This window comes from Eublepharis macularius, chromosome 13, assembly GCF_028583425.1.
Source record: "Eublepharis macularius isolate TG4126 chromosome 13, MPM_Emac_v1.0, whole genome shotgun sequence".
Taxonomy (NCBI): Eukaryota; Metazoa; Chordata; class Lepidosauria; order Squamata; family Eublepharidae; genus Eublepharis; species Eublepharis macularius.
The window spans coordinates 5,532,295-5,556,751 of record NC_072802.1 but is presented as its reverse complement, the minus strand read 5'-3'; the positions used below and the strand labels follow the sequence as shown (position 1 = coordinate 5,556,751).

The 24,457-nt window shown below is 46.2% G+C and overlaps 1 protein-coding gene across 2 annotated transcripts in view; it reads right to left on the bottom strand.

The window, feature by feature from the left end:
- AMOT (angiomotin) overlaps window positions 1-24,457 on the bottom strand; it is a 95,169-nt gene that overhangs the window by 10,580 nt on the left and 60,132 nt on the right. For both annotated transcript variants that reach the window (XM_054995907.1, XM_054995905.1), the window contains exons 7-10: window positions 23,242-23,387; window positions 8,492-8,641; window positions 7,756-7,946; window positions 3,499-3,621 (exon numbers count right to left, since the gene is read on the bottom strand). In XM_054995907.1, the coding sequence (XP_054851882.1) occupies window positions 3,499-3,621; window positions 7,756-7,946; window positions 8,492-8,641; window positions 23,242-23,387 (610 nt within the window). The remainder of the gene's footprint in view (window positions 1-3,498; window positions 3,622-7,755; window positions 7,947-8,491; window positions 8,642-23,241; window positions 23,388-24,457) is intronic.

Sequence of the window (24,457 nt, the reverse complement as noted above, 5' to 3'; positions counted from 1 at the left end):
AAGGTCAGCTATCTGATCAGACAGGGGCTTTGTAAGAACTGTCATTTTATTTAAGATATTAAATTCCATGCTTGCAACAAAGTTGCTAGATCAGAGTCAGGAGGGGTATTCATTAAAGCTCCTTACCTCGTTTCCCGTCGGCTGCATTTTGCTTGCGTTACTTGCATTTGCTTGCTCGACTGTTGCGGTCTGGGTTGGAGGGAAAAAGCCCTGCAGATGCTTTGCAACTGTGCCATTTTGCTTCTTAGTCTTCTCACTGTGCTTCCCCATGTCTGGGAGTGATTTTCATTAAGATAAGATGTGGATTTTAGAGGAATTTGGAGTGGGGTGGGACGGAGCTCAGCTCTCAGGCATCCATCTTTTCAGACGGCGATGTCATGCCCCCTAGCGTTTCCATTCCGACCTTGTTCCTAGGCATCTATTTTATTTGACCAAATTCCTTTGGCTCTAGGGGAAAAGGGACCAGGTGGCACAGAATTGAATTCCACTGATCACAGTATCCAACACCCGCCTGTTTCTTATTATTAGCTGCCAAGGGTTTTTCAAACATTGTAAGCATCCCCCAAACACCATCGCGCCTGCTGCCTTGGTGTAGACACATTGAGTTCCCTTCTTTGGCCCTTTAGTATTCTAAAGGTACTACTCACCTCTCGATGTTTGGTCTGCTTTCCTTTATTTAGAGTTTCTCCAGACAGGTTGGTATCTTTGAAAAGAACTACGGTTACTTTGGCTTTGGGGCAAATGGTCCACGTTCCAATTTCTAAGCTAAGAGTTGTGCCTGGTTGCCTGAAAACCATGGTCCTTGTTGACCACAGCATAGCATATTTCCAGGGCTATTTTCTTAGTTTTGCTCTTTGGCAGGGGTTTACTGCTCACTGCAGCCAGGTCTGAGACCCGAGAGAATGTGACTCTAGGAAGGAGTGGAGCTGTTGCCAATGCTCTGAAGGATGTAGCAGAAACTTCCAATTTTCTGTGCATAGCCAGTTCAAACCACTTGATGCTGGAATCCTAGGTAGTCCATCCTTGTCAACGGGCAGCACAGGATTAGACGGTAGGCTGGTTACCAGATCATCCACCAATGGCAGCTTGATCTTCTCAGTAACCCCTGGAACTAATGTGTAAGACTTGGGGAGGGGGGGGGGAGGAAGTAGTAGTTATTTTTGCCAAAGTTTCCCTCTTAGATTTCTACAAGTATAAGAGACTACTGGAAGGTAATCCCTGATGGGGTTATTTCTGATTCTAGGGAGGATTCTCTCCAACCCCTTAGTCCTTAAGGGAGAAGACTCCAGGATCCTCATCACCTTAGGGAGCCTTCTCGGATACAGCTCCTGAGGAAGACCTGCTAGGGGATTTTCCCTTCTTTTAACAGCTCCCCTTTCTTCTTGGCTGAGGGAGAAAACTGATCGCTCAGGGTCCTCATGTTGAAGGCTTAACCAAGATATGTGCTCTAATGGCCCTTGTCTCCTCTTTAATCTGGGGAGGGGGCACCCCTTTACCTATCTGGAGTCAGACTCCCATACTGGAATGCCTCTCTTGCCCATCTGAGAGTCTAGCTGCTAGACTATTTATTGGTGTGCCTTTAGGACCTCTTTGAATTGCTTATTTCCATCCTGGGCCATACCAGTTTGTTTGTTAAATAGTAACTATGGTTGCGACTATGTAAATAGGGGGCATGTAATTTCTTTCCCCTTCGTGGTGGAAAATGTCATCCAGTCATAGTTGCCTCTGCAACACTGGTCTTTTTGGGAGGTCTACCATCCAATTGCTAACCAAGGTCAACCCTGCTGAGGTACTGAGATCTGATGAAATCTGGCTTGCCTGGACTGTGTGTGATATCAGTCAGGGGCTGTGGTAAGGTCAGAATCATCATTATTCCTCCAGAACCGCTAGGTAATTGAGACTTTTACCCAAGGTCAGCCACCGAGTTCAAGTAATTATGGGACTTGAACCAGCAGGGTAATGATTCATGGCCCAGCACTTAACCACATTACAGCAACTCATTTCAGGCTTCCTTGCCTGGTGGATGCAAACCCCAGACCTTCTCCCTTTCACTAGTTTCTTGAAACACCCGTGAGTGGGCCGAGACCTGGGAATTGGGCAAGTTTAGTCCGCAGGCTTGCACTCTTTGAGGCCTGGAAGGAGGCTAGGCCTGCCTTTGCTGACCCTACCACCATCAGAAAATTTTCCAGGCATTCTTGCCTGACGGGTACAGGCCCTTGGGCTTTTTCTCTTTCACTGGACTGTTGAGAGGCCCAGGAGGGGCTGAGGCCTGGGAGTTTGGAAAGTCTAGGCCGAAGGAATTTGTTCTTTGAGGCCTGGGAGGTAGCTAGGCCTGCCTTTGCTGATTTCTGCCATCCAGGCCCTTGGACATTTCTCTTTCACTGGCCTGTTGAGAGGCTAGAAGGGGCTGAGGCCTGTGAATTTGGAAAGTCTAGACCGCAGGCTTATGCTCTTTGAGGCATGTGAGGTGGCTAGGCCTGCCTTTGCTGACATTCTACTAACAGAAATTTTCCCTCCAAAAGGAGAAATGAAAGTGAAAGCGTACCTCACAAGTCCCGGCTGAAAGGAAAGAGAAATAAAGGAGGGCTCCTTTTTATTTAGAGCAAGCTGGTTCTGAGGCTTCTGCTACTCTTTTCTCCTCCCCACTTCCTTTCGCTGCCCCCATTACCCGCAGGATCAGTCGGGGCTGCCGGGGTTGGAGCAGGTCCTCTGCTGCTGCTGGAGGCTGCTCCTTCCAAGCCTGAGGGAGTTCCCGATAATATCAGTCTCTACAACAGGCTACCCCGGACTCAAACACCGCACCCTCTGGCCGTTTGAGGGGGGGGGGTTTCCTCCCAACTCAAAGGTGGGGAACCTCGATGGAGTTTTGCGGTTGTGGCTGTGGAACCTAGGAGCAACCTAGGGCCATTGGCTCTAATGCTCACTGTCGTTCCGAGCAAAATGGGGGTGGGGTAGACGGCGCACCGCCACGCCCGGCTCCTCTCTGGCAGTTTCTTCTTCACCAGGATCACTGCGCTCTGCAGAGCGTTGCTGAAGACATCCTGCTCAGATGGCAGGGCCAGAAAGACCGGTGATTCCAGGGACAAGCCCCTCCCCTCCAGGATCAAAATCAGCGGACTGACCCTGCCTTCGGAGAGGAGGAGCTATATCCCAAGAGTAAGGACTGCCCCACTCCTAGGACCACCGGAGAAATAGCAAGCACAAACACATGTTGCAGAAAGGGGAGAAAGAAATCAGATTTGAAGATGCCCCAGAGGCTCAGAGGCTCTCCCTTTGAGCTCGCTATTTTGCTCTAATAAAAAGTATTGCCCTACTGTTAATTTTGAGAATTAAAGCAGCCCTCCTGAGAAGCAAGAACCCCTGTCAGCATGGAAGTGCAACCATGTAAGCCTCCACTAAGAAAGCAAACTGCACCTACGACACAGCCCTATATTTTGGAATGATGCTTCTAAACAAGACAAAAAGCTGAAACAAAGAACTGCTGAGGCTGCAATTTACCTGCCCTCCATGTCAAGGCACCTCCTGTTTGCCATCAAAATCTCCTCCTCTTCCTTCTGAATGCGAGCTTCCAGGGAAGTGTCATAACTGGCGTTGGGAGAGTGGCTGATTATGGTGGTGTCCCTAAAAACAAGCAGATCAGCACTTGATGGAAAGTTAGTAGGATCAGTCCTCTCAACTACCCACTTGCCAGCTCTGCCTTCTGCACCTTCAGGGAGAGTAAATGCAGAGTTTAGCCATGTTTTGCTCCAAGTAAGCTACACTATCACCAGAATCACACAATGCAGTACTGGAAGGGAGTGGAGGATGCAAGGGAAAAATCAGCTGTTCTGTGTGTGGTGAACCCAAGCTGAGTTCTCAAGTCAGGGGGAGCCAGTCTTAGGGCCCACCTGCCCAACAAAACAGTCACTGCCACCAGGTTTCCTTCTAAATCCTGGCACTGGGGCAGGAACCAAGCCTCAGGCCTAACCGGATGGTACTTGAGAAACAGCAAGCTGAATCTCAAGCAGAAATCAAGAAGTGAAGAACATCTTCAGATTGAAGATGTTGAACCAAAGAGACACCCCACATGTATAAAATATGCATAAAAAGAGATAAAATAAGAAAGCTAAATAACCTAACATCTAAACATACTTGCCAGTGTTTGGTCAGCAATGCAAAATCTAGCATCAGAGTTTCTAGGCATCAAAGCATGACTGTAAATACAAGCGAGGAGTGATGTCCAGATGCCAGGCTTCAAGTCGGAGGTGGCAAAAGGCATGGCCGTATCAAGAGTCAATCCCAGAGTGACTGCATGGCTAACTGAGCCAACCTTTATTCTCAAAAGCCCAGCAACAGAGCAAGATGAATTAACCAATCAGAATATGGTGGTGATCTATGGGCTCAATCCTCTGCAGTCGAACCAAGCTCTCCCACCTGACCCCTCCTCCAATGGGAACCAAGGTGGTTCAAGATAAGCTCACGAGTAGGGATGTTCCCCAGGAATAATGGCCGTGAGTGCCTCGACTCCCTCCTCAGCTGTTTTAAGGGATCTGTGCAGCTGTGGCTGGTAACACGAACAAGCTTCGAGATGGCTCCATCATTTTCTCGCAGGAACAGACCAAGCTTTGCAGACTCTGGTCAAGTAGGCATGCCTCTTGGCATAAAATAGGCCCAAAACAGGCCTGCTCACTGCACTGTATATAAAAAATTTCCTGCAGGCAGGAACATACTGTGCAAAGCAAAAGTAACCAAGTCTAGATTTTTCTAAAACATGTTCATTTTCTTTGTTCAGGGTTTTTGTTCTCATAAGCTCCCCGCTCCCCAATAGGCAATGGAACCTTTTTATGTCAAGGTTGGTAATCCTGGTTCTGGAGAGCACTCAGCCATCAAACATTTTTTAAAAATGACAACAGTGAAGAAAATGGTTCAAATATTAGAGTGAAGGGGCCCAGGGTCCAAGCCAAAGATGCATACTCCCAGGACTAAGAAAGAAGCATCTACGTTTCTTTGCATATCTCTTCCTGGGGTATACTTCCATTTTTTTTCTCTGCAGTTTAAGCTAATGCTGTTAAAAACTTTTTTTTTTGCAAATGTGGGTGAACAATATTTATTTAAAAATGTATATCTCACATTCACATCATAACAGTTACTGAGGAGGCTTCTAATCTCTAATTTAGAACAGTAACAGTCATTAATTCAAAAACTATTAGTAATAAACATGTAAAAAATAAACAGTTAACCAAAGAAACAGCTTTTGGGGGGGTGGCAGCAATTCTTTGGTCGGTTTTTATGGAATGTTTGGCTGGCATGATTGAGATTTCTTTTCATCTCCTTTTCTAGGCAAATGTAATCAAGCCTAGATTCTCATTTCCTTCATTCACTGTTTCTGCTGAAGAAGATTTCTAAAAAACAGGCTGTCTTCCTCAGTAAAGAACACCAAAGGAAAGCTTTGAAGTGTTTGAAACCCAGAGGAGGAACTGGGGCAGTTCTACAAGATGCTCATTTAAAACACCATCACACCAAATCACTGATTCCCTTGATAGAGGAAGGGAACGGCAAGGACAATGGGGAAATTTTAGAAGAGTTCAGACCCACTTTTGGCTTCAGGTAGTTTGTGTAATTGGGGATAATATTTGCCCACATCAGAGGTATTGCTGGGACAAGCAGCCCTGGCTGAAGAGATGGCCAAGTGGGCTGATCTGGATGGAGCAGGGAAGGCGCAACTCTTCAGAGCCACCTCTGAAAGGAAAAACGTGGTACAAGCTCTGGCTCTGGACTGGCTTTTGGAATATACAGTTCCCTTGATGCTCCTGAGAATTTAATTATGATGACTTGCTCCAATGTAATAAAAGTGTGCAAAGCAAAATGTCTACATGTCTTGGAATAGAAAAGCAGTACTGCGGTAAAGCAGAGGTGCAGCTGCTAGCAGGCAGGAGCCACTAAACTCTAGCCAGTGATTGCGAGGCATCGTGCGATGTACAAAGCTGTCATAGGAAGATGTGGGGGCATGTGCCCACCCAGGGAAAACTGGCAAAAGGCAACGTAGGAATAACCTACCAAAACCACCAACGGGAGGTTCGCAGAACTGCTCACTGCTTGCACATCTGTTTTGTGGTGCAGGACTCTTCTCTCAATACCAGCACTTGCACTGTGTGTAATTAATGCGAACACGGTACATTTTGGCCCTGCATTAACAACTAAGTCGCGCTTACACATTTGTGTTTAGATGCGTGTCTGAGCAGCTCTTTCATTGGGAATCAAGCACTGGTGGTGGAGGCTGATCCCCACAACGTGCTATCTGGGTTCTTGCAGAATTTGGTTCCCAGAGCAGCTCTGCTTGGATCTTACAGCCTTTGGCTCATAGGAAATACAGATCTCATTTCTTGCATTTGTGTCTGTGGAGCAAAGAACGCACACTCAGAAATTGCGGGACTTGTTGGGGGCGGGGGGGGGGGGGAGAAAAAGACATGTGGGATTTCTCATGATTCCTATTTCTCCCAGCCACGGCTGCCCAACTTAGTACATACCCGGTTTCATTCCTTTACTATTATTCTCCTTTTCTAAAAAGAATCTATGCACAAGAGAATTGCTTAATTGGTGTAATTTATACCAAGCATTTTTAACAGAATGGGGGCAGTAGTAAAGGACCTTGATTTCCACTCCTTTTTGGCCCTGCATAGCGGATTAGAGGCAAGCAATGAAGAGGACTAGGGATCTGGAAATAAAGCTGTGGAGAAATGCTTTTTATTTGTAGGTCTGGACTGTATCAATACCCCAGTTTTAAAAGGGTCTCTTAACTGAGAAGAAGTGGGAGGGGAAGCCAAATGCTTTCTAAGCTGCACGTAAGGTCTTTACTAAAAGCTTACTCTTCTAGGTGGGGGAAGGGGGCAGGGAGGACTACAATGCCAGAGTTTTTTCTTCCTGGAGCCCTCGGGAAAAGCCTCTCTGACCTGCCCTTTGACTTGCCCAGGGGGAGCGGGGGGGGGGGGGGAAGGAGATAATAAAACCTCCTGGGACAGGCTCTCTGATTTCATCTGCAAGCTGGAGGAGCTGAAACCTAGCCAATGTGTAGCCAATGAGTAAAAGGTATGGGAATTTCCTAATAAGCTGGAGATTTCTATGTTAGAGAGCCTGTTTTAACAGAAGATTTAAATTTAGGCATGTACAGAGGGATTATGTTTTACACATTTCTTTTGGGATCCCTTGCCCAAATTTATTGCTGTGTTGGGACTCTTGGCTCTTCCTATAGGTAATTTCCACAAAGGCCATGTGGGTGGCAGTTGGTACAAGGGAGAAGAAGCGAAAGCCCCTCTAAGGGTTGGGGGGGGCTGCACCAGGTGGGTGGGATGTGCCAGGCGGAGACTTGGATGGACAGATGTTATATGGCCAGAAGGGGCAGTGCTCACAGGTCAGTGGGTCTCTTCTACCACAAAAGCCCCACAAAGAAAGACGAACTGGGTATGTTTAGCCTGCAGAAGAATGAGTGGAGACTGCACTCTTCAACTATTGGAAAGGCTCTCATACCAAACAGGGCAAAGATTGTTGCACTAGAAGGCAAAGGGAGATCTAATGGCCCAAGTTCAGGAAGACAGGTTCTGAGAGAATATTAAGAGAGATTTCCAAACACATTAACAGTTTGATACTGGTGGCGGCAGATTCTCCACCTTCTCTGGAGATCTTCAAGCACATCAGTTGGGAATTTCCCACACTGAGCAGCACCGTGGACGAGACAGCCTACAAGGCCCCTTCCAGCCCCAAGATTCTAACCCTGGTTACCTCTGTGCAGCAACAGTAGCTGCTGCATCCAATGCAAACTGACGCATCACGCTTTCTTCTAGGTATTTCTGCTCCCACTTAGTCATGTCTGCTTCCAGAGCGAGAATCCTCTCTTCCTTTTCCCGCAGGAGCTCCATAAGTGAGGTGGCATTGCACTCTGAGATGTTGGCGGGCTGAGACGTGCCCTGTCGCTAGTGTGACAAGTCAAGAGATGAGCCAGTTAGCTGGTTGCCTGCCTGCTGCCAAGACACAAGGCCCATTCAGATACACGAGTCCTAACTTTGTGGCTTCAGTGTGTCTTAGAAGGGAGTGATTCATACAAATAAAAGCTGACTTGACTGTGTGGCCACTGCAGTTGGCAGTGTGGCTCCTTCATACCCCCAGAATAGTTTCAGCCTCCAATATGAAAAGCTTTCCAGGCACTTCATCTTGGGCTGAAAACTCTTCTAGCCATGAAATGGACCAACTAAACAACTGCTACGTAACAGGCCAACTGTGATGCACACTCAATTCACTTCATAACAAAGGCCTTTTTGAAACAGCAAAATAGCAAATAGAAAATGCTCAAAAAGCACACACACCCTTTTCAAAACATAACCCCCTCCTGCACCTGGTTTTCATATTTGCTAGAAATCAATCACTAGATTCTGCATTTTTAAATTTTAAAGAAAAAACAGGAGAATTATTAGATTCTGTATTTTTAAAGAAAAAACCAGCCTGGCTAAGTTCCCTTTACCTGCTGCATCCGGAGAGATTCCAGCTCCCTCTCCAGCCTAGTTCTGAGTCGGTGCTCCAACTGCTCTCGTTTTTCGCAGGCGGCCTGCAACTGAGCCAACGCCTGCTGCATCTTCTCCACCTTGTCAACATAAACATGCTTCTTCTTTACCTGAGCCAAAAGAAAAAAGCAGCATTGGAAAACATGTGTGTGACCAGAGCACAGCAGCAAGTGGTGCTAGGAATTTTTTTCCAACAGTGGCCACACAAATTGCTTTGCTTGCTCCTAACCAGGTAATGATGGCAATAGCCCTCTCTTATTGTTTTCTCCAGCATCTGTCAAAGATATACTGCCTCTGAAGGTGTTAATTAGCTGGCATGGCTAAGAGCTGTTGACTGATACTGTCTTCCAGGAATTCTTCTAACCCATTTATTTAAATCTAAGTTATTTGCTGTCACTGCATCCTGCAACAATGAATTCTTTAATTCCACATTCAGTGAAAAAAAGGCTTTCGTCCATCCTGAACATTACTGGACAACACCCTCCCTCCCAAATCTGGACACTAGTCTGACTGACTTGGCTACATTATTAACTGAAAATACTTTAAGACTGTAAGAGCCCCGTGGTGCAGAGTGGTAAGCTGCAGAACTGCAGTCCAAGCTCTGCTCATGACCTGAGTTCAATTTTGGCGGAAGCTGGGTTCAGGTAGCTGGCTCAAGGTTGACTCAGCCTTTCATTCTTCCGAAATCGGTAAAATGCGTACCCGGTTTCCTGGGGGTAAACTGTAGATGACTGAGGAAGGCAATGGCAAACCACCCCGTAAAAAGTCTGCCAAGAAAATGTCATGATGCAACGTCCCCCTATGGGTCAGTAATGACTCGGTGCTTGCACAGGGGGACTAGCCACCTAGGGTAGTGAGGTGGATAAAGTAAACATTCAAGTCCCCCGTAAACTATCAAAATCCTGCAGTAGCTTTCAAATGGACCCCCTAGAAATCTTGTTGCTGTGGGAGAGGAGGACCCTCCAGGAACAGGATTTTTGGGGAATTTCAAGCTGCTGTGGGTGTGGGGAACCAAGAATGCTGCGCTCGATAGGCAGAGGTCCTTGGACCCATGGAAACAATGCACAGGATCCAACCCCCAAACATATTCTCTATACAATCTGCATCATAAGACTGTTGTGAAGATAAACGTGGGATATTTTCCATGAATTATTTTCCAAAGCACTTTTAAAAAGGGCAGAATGCCCACTTAGAATCTAGTCAGCCAAACAGACGCAACAGTATTACACAGGTCCTCCAGGAGGCCTTGAAGATGATGGACAGATGATGAACTCTGCAAGTTCTCTAGGAAGTTCTTTGAGCACTCTTGGGTGCACCCCATCCGGCCCAGGGGATTTGTATTCATCCAGTGCAGTCAGATGCCTCTCCACTACCTCTCTGTCAATGTCAACTAGCCACCCAGGTGTCCTGCCATGTCTACTACCATCTCTAGATGGGCTCAAGTTCTTCAGGAAGAAAACAGAGGCAAAAATGCCCTTAAGCCTTTCTGCTTTCATATGGAGCTTTCATAAGAAAGTCTACTTAGAAAAAAGTCCTATTTTATTAAACTGGACTCAGAAAATATTCTCACAGTTTAGTATACTTAGTATACACATCTTAGTATACTAAACTTAAAGTTTAGTTGAAGGTGACAGATCATGTTGTAAGAGTGAATTTTTCTTCCAAGAATGATCATACTTTTTAATGTAAAACATCCCCATAGCTCCTGTCAACAAAAAGATCTGAGAAAAAGAATGACTTGTAGTAAGTACAGCAAGACCAACTAGATTTCCAAGATATCAGCTGTTGAGAATCAAAGTAAACAATAGTTTCCGGTGAGTAGCCACATTGGTCTGTAGTAGCAGAGACAGATTCAGGTCCAGCAGCACTTTAAAGACCAACCAGATTTCCAGGGTGTGAGTTGTCGAGAGTCAAATTTCCCTTCGTCAGACAATGCTTCTCAGAAAACTGAACAACTGTCTGTAACAGTTTGTGTGGGAGATTTTAAAAACAAAACAAAACAAACTTCTATCATGTTAATGGAACAGATGCATCAGAGGAAATAATGAGCACCCTCTCCCTTTAATTAATGTTCATTTGCCCTGAGCAGTCTAGCTCCTGGAGGACAAAAACTGTCAGGTGCTCAGGATCACCTGTCATATTCAATACCCCCCTGCAGCTGGAGCTGATGCTGTTGAGACGATTCTGTCATTTGAACCCAGGGTGGGAAACCGAGAAAGGAAGGTGCTTGTTCTTGTAATCTCTCCCACGTCTGGGAGCCTGCCTGGCCTTGAGAAGTCCATGAATCACACAGCCTGTTTTCCTGTTTGCAGAGTTAGAGGAGTGTTAGGAGAAAGGGGGAGGGGGGAATTAGGAGTAGCCTTGGGGAACCTCTATCTGCTTGATGCTTGTCTGTAGCCACCGGTCCTCGCAAGGATGGCGTAAGTGTATGACACTGGCATCTTATTAATAAAGAACTTTTACTCCTGAAGCGAAGTCTCTTGAGAGCTGCCTGGCATCTGTACATTCAGTCTTCATCAGACTGGATTTTAAAATTTACAACCAAATGTTTTCCTGCATGCCTGGTGGAGTTCCTTACCTACGACTAACTAACTTTACCTGCAGGTCGGCCATTTCACTGCCCTCCTGGCAGTATGCTACTCAAAGCACTGACTGGTAGACGTATGAGAGATAAGTACTAATTGCTCTTGTGTTTCGTCCATGAAAAGCACGGGGCAAATGGAGAGAGAGCAAGAGGCGATCCTATCACCTTTGTATGCTTGTTTAATATGGAGGTTCTCTTGGTCCAATAACTGTGATGTGGTGACAGAACAGAGTCCTTCTTTGTTTCTTATCCACGGCGGAACACAAAAATCAGATCACCAATGGCAGAAACTGCAACCCAAGGTTTTTAGCTCAGGATCAAGCATTCAATAAAAAGGCCATTCATCATCTGCAATGTTGCTTCTGATGAAGCAGGCTTTAGCCTGCAAAAATATGCCAAAATGAACGCAGTCGTCCTTGAAGGGCTATATAACTTGGTCTTGTTTTCATCATCTACCTGTCTCTCACGTTTTAATCCTGCCTTACCTCCAAGAAGGGCACTTAGTAAAATTCATGTCAGAGTAGGGATCAGGTCTCCCCAGTTTTAACCACTTCAACTCTACATGACACAAGAAATCTGGTATCTAACACACCAGGTCATGAGAGAGAGGACAAGAAGAGTTACATTAAGTGCTTAGTTCTTGTGGTCCTTTTTTACACACCCAGAGTAATGTCGATCACAATTTTGGGACCAGGAAGCAATTTTCTCCATTTCAGTTTGGCCAGGAAACCTGGAGGTTTTCTGCTCTCTTTTGGGCAAGCAGCAGGGGTCACTGGGTATGCAGGGGGAAGTAGTGTCAGACATACTATCCACTGTACGACCATATTGCTTTTCTGATGTATCTCACAACTGTAGTTTCCCAGAGCTGTTTGTCTGCAGGTTCACAGGAGGCAGCTGTGTTCCCAGAGCGGCTTTATCTATCCCAACTAACCACCGACCTTGGAGGAGCTTCCCTCGCCTTCCCAGTCCTCTGCTTTGACTGGGCAGATGGGGGGGGGAATGGAAAGGAGGTTTGATATATTGCAACATGTAACTAACATGTCATTCTCAACAAAGCCTTGTGTTCAGCCAGAAGCTCTCTAGCATTTGGATTTATTATGGACACCTGTACTTTGAATATAGTCTTTCAATAAAGACCCTTTTGACTCAAGAGACCCTGGAGTTCTTGCAGCAAGGGGTGGGAGATGAAATCAGAGTAACTTGAATTCCGTAAACTGACAAGTAGTTGTGAATTTCCTGCCTTGTGGACCAGAAATTGTGGTTGGACCAGATGATCCGGGAGGTCCCTTCCGCCTCTACGATTCTTGACCATCTAATTCAACCAATAAGCTGACTAAACACTGCAGGCTATCCAAATGTGTAGGTAAGCCAGAAATCCTCCCGGGCTTTAGATAATTTGGATCTAACAAGATCCCTCCTCGCCTCCATATAAAAGAATTTATTCTAAAAAGACACTAAAACTCAGGCTAAACCAATTTGGGTAATGCTTTCCTCTTATAAGTGAACATCACTCCATTTGTTTGTTTAAAAACTACTTATAATCCTCAAAAACCACCTCTGGAAACCAAAATGGAGAGTTACAGATAGTAGTTTTAAAAAATAGCAATTTCTATGTTGCTAGAGATGTACGGCCCCTTAAAAATTACACACTCCACTTGCACATCAGCTTATGAAAGCATCCTCAAAAAACTACTTAAACACAGATATGCATGGAGTAACAATTTATACAGGAACTGAGGCAAACAATATACAGATTATGGCAGCAATCCCCAACCACAGTACCCACCAATGCGTTTCCTGGCACTCACATGCATCTTGTGCTGTGAGGATAAAATCCAAAGGGCCTTGACAGAAATATGGGGAAAAAACAGGGAGCTTCGGGTTACTCTCAACCAGCCAACTAGTAAAGCACTGAACTCATCCTGGGCAGGAACAGGCTATAGACAGACTTTCCTAAGGGCCAAAATATATGATACGTTTGTTCATGAGACGACTGAGTGTCCCAAACCCAACCTTGTTTTCCCTGAAGTCAACACTGCAGTGGCGGGAATGACATCTTAAAGATCAGAGGAAATGTTTTGGCTGTTTCAATGTCTGAAAATGGCCGGGGGGGGGGGGGGGGAGGCAGGAGCCCCTCCCTTCCAAGCAGCAGTTAACCCAGAAAAATATTCCCTCTGATCTTTAAAACGACATTCCTGCAGTTGATGTGTAATTTGGGTTCAGAAAACCCAGAGTCATCTAGTACATAAACTTACCGTGTATTTTGGCCCTCAGCCTCTAGGCTTGGAAACTTCCTCCTGTGGCCATGGAGGGAGCAAACCTCCTTTCTTGGGAGAAGAAAAGCAAAGAGCAAAATTTCTCCAAAGAACAGCAGATTGCAGCTTTTCTCTGCCTCTTGGATTCAGGAGTCACTTCCAATGAGCACAGGAGCTGCCCGCTTTGCATCTGCACAGGCTGCCCGTTGGGTGGCAGCTACCTCTGTCATTTTATGCTATTTTATGGTGCTGCCCAATCCCAAATGTGCCCACAGCTTCAGTAAGGTCGTGGACTCTTCACTTCCAGCAAATGATGGCTCTAATTTGTAGAGCAGCCGTCTGCTGCACGGGCCTGGCACCCAGACCCTGGACCCATTATTGAGCGTATGAAGATGTTTAGTCTCCTCCACAGTCCTGAAGCACTCAAAGTCATTTGTCATATGTGTCCTCTTGGAGTAGCCATTTTTCTATAACTTAGCCATTTCGGCACAAAAATGGCAATGAGACCCACAGGTGAACCTCCACTCAACAAACAGAAGCTGGTGGTAGAGTTGGGAAAGGAAGCCCAAGATTTCAAACTTTAATTATCTCGACACAACTTTCAATCTCTAAACTGTATTAAATGCAGTTTTGCTTGTAAAGGAGTCTGGAAAAGATTAAGCAAACAACGGAGCCAAAAGAGAAAAAAAAAACCCACATGACAGGATACGAACATGTACAAACACAGGCCACACACTGTAGCCTGTGCCAAAATGCAGCTTAGCTAATCCCACCCACTTCTGCAAGGCTAACACAGAAATTCTTTAGTTAGAGGTTCAGAAATCCAGACTAGGCACAAAAAATCATCCATAATAGCTTGATAACTGACCACCACTCAACCATAGGCCTGATATTTGAATTTCTCTTTTTAGAATGGCCATTTTGAGAACTGAATTATTTTCACATGCTGTTATTTTAGAAAATTACAGCAGAAGAACCAGGCAGGCCTAATAGGAGATTTATTTAATTTCTTAAAACTTCGTGACTGTTGAAGGGAAAGGACAGGAAAAGCTGGACTGGTGTTTATCCTTATCTCCCCTTTAAAAATGCAGACCCTGGGAGTTAATTGGTGCTTATTTACTAAGAAACTTCCACATCTATCAACAAGAGGAAGGAAAAGGAGGATGCAGAATTTCCAAGTCAAGTGTGGTATAGCTAAAAATACTACAGACATCACAGGGGGAAAGACTGTTGTGTATCTTGCTCACTTGGGATGAAAGAAGGGGGGTGTTTTTCTTTACGATATTTTGCTTTTTAAAAGGAATTGTGAGCAGAACTCCATTCTCTCCACTGAAACATAACCAGTTAATGGCTGGTCTCCTCTCCAGTTGCCGCATGTGTGACTGCAACATCAGCTATTAAAAACAGGAGTTCATTCCTACAAAGAAACGTAGCCCCGGAGAGGCCTTCCATATGCACGGGAGCTGGGGTGGCTCAAGTATCACAACACAGAGAGTGTGGAGCAGCACAATGTGGAGGGAAGAAGGAAGTATTTCCTCTTTTTCTTTGAAGTGTGAAGAGAAACCAGCACTGCCTGGTAAAAGTGCAAGCTGCTTGCACTGGAGGAAACAGAAACAGCCGAAGGACAGAATATACCCTCCATCAAATACATAATCAGGCAATCTGTCATTAAACAGGCATAAGGAACAATGCACAGGTGAATCTTGGGTAAAAACAGCTGCAAGATGGGCAGATACGCCGAGGAGTAACTTTCAGGACAAGAAACAGATTTTTCTACTAGTTGATTTCGAGTATTTATAGACAGCATACCAAAACTTCTTAATAGAGTATATTAATGCTGTAGTAAGTTCAAGTTAATCTACAATCCACTACCGAGATGACTGTGTTAACCCTAAACCTCACTCCTCACCTCATATTATTATTATTGAGTTCAGCTTGTAATACAATCATTTCGAACATACCAAATTTACCTTATGAAATGAGGACCACACAGAAAAAGTACAAAAATGATGCTACTGTGAGTCAGGACTGGACCAAAGCCAGTATATGGGACCAAAAGACCCTGCATACACCATTTTTCAAAATAACCAAAGCAGATCTTCCAACAGTCTGTGCTGATCTTCAAGATATTTGCCAACGAAGCTGGGTAACAGATGCACAACTCAAAGCACCTATTGGGAATTCAGCACATGATGGGGGCAGAGGGGCTGTCCATATTCAAGCATACCTCTATGTCACTGTGTGGCTTACTGGAGAGCAGGTATAACAGATACTTCACTGCCTTCTGCTCTTTGTCTCACATTTGCCTCCTGCTTCATTTGCATTTGCTTAATAGTGAGAATGGAAGATTTAAAACCACTTACTGTGAAGCTTCCTTTCTCGGTGGTCCAGGAGTGGGGCAGTCAAGACGCTTGGGTAGCTCCTCCTCCATCTTGCGCAGGGTCGGATGACCCTAGGGGATCCTAGGGGAGGGGCTCCCAGGCTCTTCAGTTCCTTTCCAAGCCCTCACAGTTCCCCATCAATTTGTCCAGGCTCTCACCACCTGAATCATACAACTATAATACTAACAGAATAAATTTTGTTTTGTTTTGTTTTTTGCAACACATAATAACCTCAACAACAATCTGACAGAAAACCTGGCTCACTTTGCTCAGTCCCATCCACCTTTCCATCCCATTTCCTTCCATAGCTGGGTGGGTTACGACTGCCCCACTCCTGGACCACAGAGAAAGGAAGCTTCACGGTAAGTGGTTTTAAATCTTCCATTCTCCTGTGGTCCTGGAGTGGGGCAGTCAAGATGCTTGGGATGTATTCCTAGCAGTGAACCATGGGGCGGGTGACTAAGCTTCCAGGACGTGCTGAAGCACTCTCCTGCTGAAGGCAGCATCCGCAGAAGCCATTTGGTCTATCCTATAATGTCTTGTAAAGGTGTGTACAGACCTCCAGGTCGCCGCCCTACAAATCCTCTCCAAGGATGGAAATGACCTGTAAGCAGCCGAGGTGGCCGTCCCTCTCAGAGAGTGAGCAGTGATCCCTCTAGGAGGGGGCACCTTCCTTGTTTTGTAGGCTAACTCAATGCACTCTCTGATCCATCTGCTGATGGTCGAAGAAGTCACCTTGTTCCCCATTGCACTCTGTTTGAAAGAGACAAACAAATTCTCTACCTTACGAAACTGTTTGGTTCTATCAATATAGAAACTCAGCGCCCGCCTTACGTCTAACCTGTGCCATTCCTTCTCCTTCTCGTGTTTAGGGTTGGCACAGAAGGACGGTAGAACTATATCTTCCCCTCTATGGAACGATGAATTGACTTTAGGTATAAAGGAGGGATCTGTTCTAAGAACCACTTTATCCTGATGGAAAATACACAATTCCCTATTCACTGATAGGGTCCCTATCTCTGACACCCTTCTTGCAGAGGTCAAGCCCACCAAGAACACTGTTTTAAGGGTCAATTCCTTAAGGGGACATGTAGCCACGGGCTCAAAAGGTTCTCTTGTGAGCGCATTCAGCACTAAGTTCAGGTTCCAAGTCGGGAAACGGTGCACTTGAGGCGGGTTAAGCGAAGCAGTCCCCCTCAAAAACCTTTTCACATGAGGATGCTTATTAGGAAGAGAAGTCCCTTTCTTGGATCCCCTGATGGCTGAGATTGCTGCTACTTGTCTTTTCAGGGTGCTTGTACTAAGTCCCTTATCAGACCATCCTGTAGGAAAAGAAGAATCTGTTTTATAGACGCTGACATAGGATTCTGTCCCTTTCTCTCACACCATTCGTGAAACACCTGCCACGTCCTGTTGTAGCTATGATTGGTAGAGCCTTTCCTCGAAGCTAGCATTGTCAGAATCACCTTTTCGGAGTAACCTAAGGCCTTAAGTTGGTCGCGCTCAACCTCCAAGCTGTCAGTCTTAGGGCCTTTGGGTTCGGGTGTTGGATCTCCCCTTGTGTTAAGAGATCCTCCCTGCAAGGAAGAGTCCATGGTTCTGCACATGCCAGTCTCTTCAGTTCCTGGAACCAGGGTCTCCGTGGCCAGAAAGGGGCGACTAGGATGACCTCTGCCCCCTGATCCACTATCCTCTGGATTACTCTGTGTAGGATCCTCATTGGGGGAAAGGCGTAGAGAAGTCCCCGAGGCCACTCCTGGGACGGCGCATCTACTCCCATGGCCTCTGGGTCCCTGTGTCTTGATATGAACTGTGACACTTGCTTGTTCATCGCCGAGGTGAAGAGGTCCACTACCGGATCCGCGAACCTCTTGCATATCTGTGAGAAGACTTGCTTGTTCAGCATCCATTCGGACTGGTCTACTCTGTTCCGGCTCAACCAGTCCGTCAGAACGTTCTGTTGGCCTGCCACATGGCTTGCTTTTATGGATTTTAGGTTCTCTTCTGCCCACAGAAAAATCTCTTCTGCCTCTTTGCTTAGGGTCCTGGACCTGCTGCCTCCTTGCCTGTTTATGTAGGCCTTCACTGTCATATTGTCGGTGTGAACCATCACATGTTTTCCTTTCAGACTGTCCGTGAATTCCAGGAGCCCATTCTTTATCGCTTTGAGCTCCAGGAGGTTTATTCTGGCCTCTTTTTCTCCGGGAAGCCACTCTCCCTGAGTCATCTTGCCTTCCATGTGAGCACCCCAGCCTGTTAAGCTTGCGTCTGTCGTAAGTGTCACTCTCTTGGGTTCTCTGAGGAGAGAGCCCTCCGAGAATCTGCCTGGTTCCATCCACCAAGCCAGTTCCTGTGACACCGTGTGAGGGATCTCCACTTTCTTGGACCATCTGTAGACAATGACCCGTTGGAAGGGCGGTAAGAATCTCTGCAACGGCCGGGTATGAAATCTGGCCCACTGCAGAACATCCTGGCACGACACCATCATACCCTGTATTTTGGCCAGTTGCATCACCTCCATCACTTTTCCTGTCTGAACTGTCTCTAACATAGCCAGGATCTTCTGTTGTCTCTCTGGAGATATGAACACCTTGTCCACCGTTGTGTCTATTATCACCCCCAAGTGTGAAATTCTTTGTGTCGGGGTAAGGGTGCTTTTCTGGCGATTGATGATGAAGCCATGTTCCTCCAGACAGTCCATGGTCGTCTCCACTGCCCTCTGGGCTGAGGCAAGGGACGGTGCCTTTATCAAGATGTCATCCAGGTAGGGTGATAGGGCTATCCCTTGCATCCCGAGGAAGGCCACCAAAGTCACGACCTTTGTAAATACCCTCAGAGAGGATTTCAGACCAAAGGGAAGGGCCCTGTACTGGTAATGTTCCCCATTGTAGGCAAAAAGCAAAAATTTCCTGTGAGAAGCCCTGACAGGGATATGCAGGTAGGCCTCTGACAGGTCTATGGAGGCTAGGAAGTCCCCTTGCTGTATGGCCCCTGCAGTAGACTTCATCATTTCCATCTTGAACCTCCTGGATCTTATATGAAGGTTCAACCATTTCAGGTCTAGTATGGCCCGGATGTCCCCGTTCTTCTTTGGGACAGTGAAAAAGACCAAGTACACTCCCTGCCTTTGGAGATGTGTAGGTACCGGTTCTATTGCCTTGATCCGTAATAGGTGCCTGATAGCCTCCACTATTTTCAGGTGCTTTGTTTGAGACGGATTCTTGGGTACTTGGGAAAGCGCTTTCGTGGAACCTTTTCGAATTCCAAGGAATTCTTTGATGGCAGGACCTTCTTTTTCTCTGCATCTTCCACCAGGAATCTGTCCAGGTCTTCCCCAAAAAGCTTGGTGCCTGAAAAAGGAATTGCTGGCACCTTGCTACAAGCTGGTGGGTCCACATCCCAATTCCTAAGCCACATGTTCTGCCAGGCTGCTACGTTAAAGCCCATGGCCCTGGCAGACATCTGAAAGGAGTCCAGAGTTGTGTCTGCAGAGAAGGCAGCTGCCAATGCTATTTTCTTTGCTTCATTTCTGATTTCCTTTGGAACCTCTTTGCCCGCCGATGCCAGGTCTGAGGCCCACGTAAAGGCTGCTCTTGCGAATAAGGATCCCGTCGCTGAGGATTTAAGAGATGCTGCTGATGCCTTAAAATTCCTGCGCAGCGCTTGCTCAATCTTTTTGTCTGAAGGGTCCTTTGGCATACCTTCAGCATCCATGGGTAGTACCGAAGACGTTGCCAAACTGGAGATAGGATCATCCACTGTGGGAAGTTTGATTTTTTTGGAATCATTAGCCGACAAGGAGTAGATCTTGTGAAAAACTGATTGATAGAGTTTAGGCTTTGCCGGGTTATCCCACTCTGTTTTCAGAACATAATGGAAAATGGCTGGGAGTGGCACTCCTATGTGTTTAGGACCCCCTTTTGGCAGAGCTCTTTCCAAGCCTTGAGGATATGGGAGTTCCGCTTCTGTCCTTCCTGCAGTGGAATGAGATGTTTCCAAGGTTCTCAGCACCTTTGCTAGCAGTTTGGAAAACATTTCTGGAGGAAAAAGCCTAGTTTGGATCTGGTTTGTCTCCATAACTTCCTCCTCTGACAATTCTCCTTCTTCAGCATCTGAGGTTTGTTGAGATGCTTCAGAACCCCAGGGGGACTCATCTGAGTCGCTGGAGACATCCTCTATTTGCAGGTCTGCTCTCCTCTTTTTTGGTTTGATGTATGTAGTGGGTTCCGCAGGCCTTTTCCCTTTAGAGGTACTAGGCCGTTGTTGACTTTGCCTCTGGGGGTCTAATTGTGCTCTAAGGTCTTTGACTGATGAGTCTAGTCCTTTCTTGATTTCTGTGCTTAGCCAGGCCAGTATATTGGCTTTTGCATCTGTCCCTGACAGATCAAGATAACTACTCCACGGGTTATCCCCTTGGTTGGAGTATGTAGGCCTTGAGGCATTAGAAGACTCCAAGCTGCTTGACATTGTATTAGCTTCCCTTGCCTCAGTTATGCTGGCTTCTGACGTCATTCCCACCAAAATCTTCCCGCCTAAAAGTGAAAGTAAGCAGGAACAGTTTAAGTAAAATGCCATCTTGTCAGCCTTATCCCCTTCGACCAGTACAAACAGGGACCCAGTATCAGGGAAAACCCGTCTCCCTACTGAGACTATTAGTTCCACACTACCAAAGGGTAATTCGGTCCTCTGACCGATTAGCACCCAGCCGCTAAACTCAGGGCTGCCTCTGGCTTCCAAACTCTTCACAGCCTCACTTAAACGGTTTACCCACGGCTCCCCCTCCCCCGCTTTTTTGGCTCGGTCAGAAGTTTTCAAGAAGGCATAAGCCTTCACTCACATTTTGGCGCAGCAATCGAGGTGTTTGCTGCTTGGGAGCTGCTTGCAGTTCTTCCCGGGGTTGCGGCAACAGCAGCGTTGCAGACCACTCCTCCTGTGCCTTGGCAGACGCCGGGTCCTAGCTACCAAGGATCGTCGGCTCTGCGGCTCATCCCCCCGGCTCCTGCCGCCAAAAACAACTTGGGGGGGGGGGAGGAACACGTCCTTCCTTTTTCCCTGAGAGCCCGCGCCTTTCTCTCCGTGTCTTTTCAGGATTGCTGCTCTCGGAAGAGCGAAGAACGATGCGTCCCCTGCTGACCAGGGCTGGAAAAACTGAAGAGCCTGGGAAGCCCTCCACTAGGATCGCAAGTTTTCATCCGAACCTGCGCAAGATGGAGGAGGAGCTACCCAAGCATCTTGACTGCCCCACTCCAGGACCACAGGAGAAAGATTGACCCCTCCTTCAGCTACAAAGGGCCAGCATATCATCAGAAGCACAAAGCAAAGAGTAAATGAAAAATGGCTCTTGGCCTGTGGCTGTTAGCCTAGGGTGTGCAGCCAGAGCCCAGTCATCACATGCACTAAGTGGAAGAAGTTCCCCCACTATAAAAGAGGGAGGGCTCTAGCACTTACGTATCTGGACACCACAAACACCTGGCACAGAAACACCATCTGCTGGACGACACTAACATCACTGCAGCCTAAAACTGTTGTATAGTTCCTCTGTGCTCACTAGTACCACAAATGTAAGGTACTTGGGGCATGCCTTCAACATTGTGGGGGCAATCTTTACATAAAGCAAAACGTATGGTAGATGCATTAATTCAGTGCAGCTGGCAGCTGGGAGTTAGAGAGCTGGGATTTATCAAAGATGGCCAGAATCTAGAAAGACACCAGTGGAAAACTTGCACTGAATCTAATCGTGTGTGCTATAGAGCCTACTGGAAGGTCTATGAAGCATTGGTGATAGAGGCAAAGAAACATTATTTCACTGCCACAATTGAATCAGCTGTTTCATGACCATCCAAATTAATTCAGGTATCTCAACATCTTCTGACTCCTAAATCTGAACCTTTACTGGCTCAGGAACAGGCACTTCGCTGTGACACCTTTGCTGAGTTTTTTTCCCTGATAAAATAGCCTGAATATACTCTGACATGGATGCCACCTGTAATGCAGGAGAGGCAGCAGAAATGTTTAATAAACCGTCTAGTTCACTTATGGGCCATTCTTATCCAGTTACAGTGATGGATACTGATGGGATTCTGGGATTTGTGAGTGTCACTATTTGTGCATTGGATTGTTGCTCATCTTGGCTGCTAAAATCGTAGAAAGACCACATAAATGAGCCCTTGACATATATCATAAATCAACCACTAACTCAATAGTAATAATAGTAGTAGTAGTAATACTAATAATAATATTTGATTTATATACCACCCTTCAGGACAACAATGCCACACTCAGAGCAGTTAACAAAGTGTGTTATTATTATCCTCACAACAATCACCCTGTGTGGGAGGGGCTGGGAGAGCTCTGAGAAGCTGTGATTGACCCAAGGTCACCCAGCTGGCTTCAAGAAGAGGAATGGAGAATCAAACCCGGTTCTCCGGATTAGAGTCCCACCGCTCTTACCCACTACACCAAACTGGTTCCCAGGCATCTTCCCTTAGCCTCTCAAAGAAGTAGCTATCTGCCCACTACTTAAAAAACCATCCCTACATAAAAATGATGTGACCAATTACTGCCTAGTCCCTAATCTGCCCTTTGTAGCAGACCAAATCCAGATCGTCTTGGATAATTAAGTTCAAATATATATCCAGGACATTAAACCAAAAGACCAACAGCAGTAATAATACCTAAACACTCACCACCAACAGTTAACAATCTTAAAATATTCTGGTGAACAAAAATGGTTTGATCTTGCAGCAGAAAGAAAACATGCTTGACACCAGGAACAAGTTGCAAAGGAAGACATTTCGTAAGTGCAGCGCCACAACACAAGAGGACCTGTCCTCAATGGACGTCCAACTCACATATTGGGGAGGGATGACCCAATAGAGTTTTGATGCAGATCTTAACCATTGGACAGCATCCAATCACAGACACATGGATTCCCAGATGCAGACAAAACCTTGAACTGTAAAGCTGACATTATGACATGGGTGTGATATTGGGCAAAGTTTATGCTTTGGATACTGCTGTTGTCTGGTAATTAAGGTCTTCTGAAGAGGGTCCTTTTCTGCATGATCCCGTCTTCTGGTGGTTGGTAACCCCACAGGGCCTTCTCTGTGGTAACACCACTTCTTTGGAATGCCCTTCTTGAAGGTATTTGCCTAGCACCTAGCACTTTTAGTCATGAATAAAAACATCTGTTTACCCAGGCTTTGGATTGCTTTTTCTCTTCTTCCTACTCCCTTCATGGACTAGATTGCTAGTATTTTACTTGTTGTTACACTTTGATTGTGTAATCTTGTGTAATAGTCTTGTGTAATATGTTAACGTTTTAAATTTAAAAACCATGAAATGTAGCCAAAACTGAACGAACACCGGTGCTGGAACATGTCCTTTGGTGCCATGTCGAGAACTTCCAGCAGCTCCTCTGATCCCAAGAAACCACTGGGTACATTTAACTAGGCAGGATATCAATGTCCTAATACAAACAAAACCAATACCTCTTCCTCCAGTTTCACCACCTTGGCCTGAGCACTGTTCAGGGCTTGGTCCCGAATCTCAATGTGCCTCCGCTGATCCTCATTAGTGGAGCGAGCAGCTGCCAGTTCAGCCTCCAGCTTCTCTTTCTCCCTCTGGGTTTCTTTGTCTGCCCAAAAAAGATGAACTTAAAAGTCAACCCAAGAGCCAGGAGAAAGTTCATAATGGCAACCTTGGAGAGAACTCTGGTCTCCATTTCGAGGAGGATGAAAGGAACCCAGAAACAAGGACATGAAGGGAAATGCAGCAGTCAGAATGTTCAAGGAAAATGAAAATAGAGATCTTTGGATTGGTGGTGAAGAAACTGTCCGTGATTCTGATGAGGGTGATTTCAGTGGACAGAAGAGGGTCACATCCAGATGGTAGGGGGCCAAGAGAGAAGTTGGAGGTAATAAAGTTGAGACCAGTGGAAATAAGCTGTATGAGCTAAAAGTTTGATTGTAAAGGTTATAAGGGAAATTCTGCAGTAGTTGGAGAGAAAGGCTGGGTTAACAGATGAACTGAAATATTCATTATGGTCAAAGACCAGGTCTAGATTATCAGATGGTTTTTTGAGATCAGTGGAAGACAGTGGCATCTTTAAACTCAACAGTGAAGGATCCAGAGGAGAGGAATAGGATGACTGTGTAGCAGAGAGGAGGCGAGGTGGCAGGGCGATGGCAACCAGAAGTGGGAAGAGGAGAGGTTCAGGGGCACAAGTGGAGGGTGCAGATGAGGTCAACAGAGTATTCAGCTCATCCACTGAGTCAAAGACAAAGAGACTGAAGGAGATGTTGAAAGGGAGGAAGATGGCATAGGACAGATGTGGAGAGACCAGAGCAGCAAGCATCTACTGTATCACTTCAGGAGGCAAAGATCTGGGGGACAGTGATGGTGAAGGAGGCCTGAGTAGGGCACCGCAGCAGGAGATGAGACAACCTTAAGAGCTATGCATCAGAGATGTAGGACTTGTGAGACGGCAAGTAAGAAGAGGATGAGTTTATAAAGGGCAGAACCAGCCAATTCTACCCTCCACTAGAGGTGTTCATGCCTTTGAGAAGCTGAGAGATCAGATGAAGGGAGTGAGCAACGAATGGGGATGGGAAGGTTCACTGGGAGACTGGGGCAAATGACTAAAGAGTTAAAGAAGAATCTGACAGATAATAGGGCCCAGCTATCAAAACCCAACAGCCGGCCATA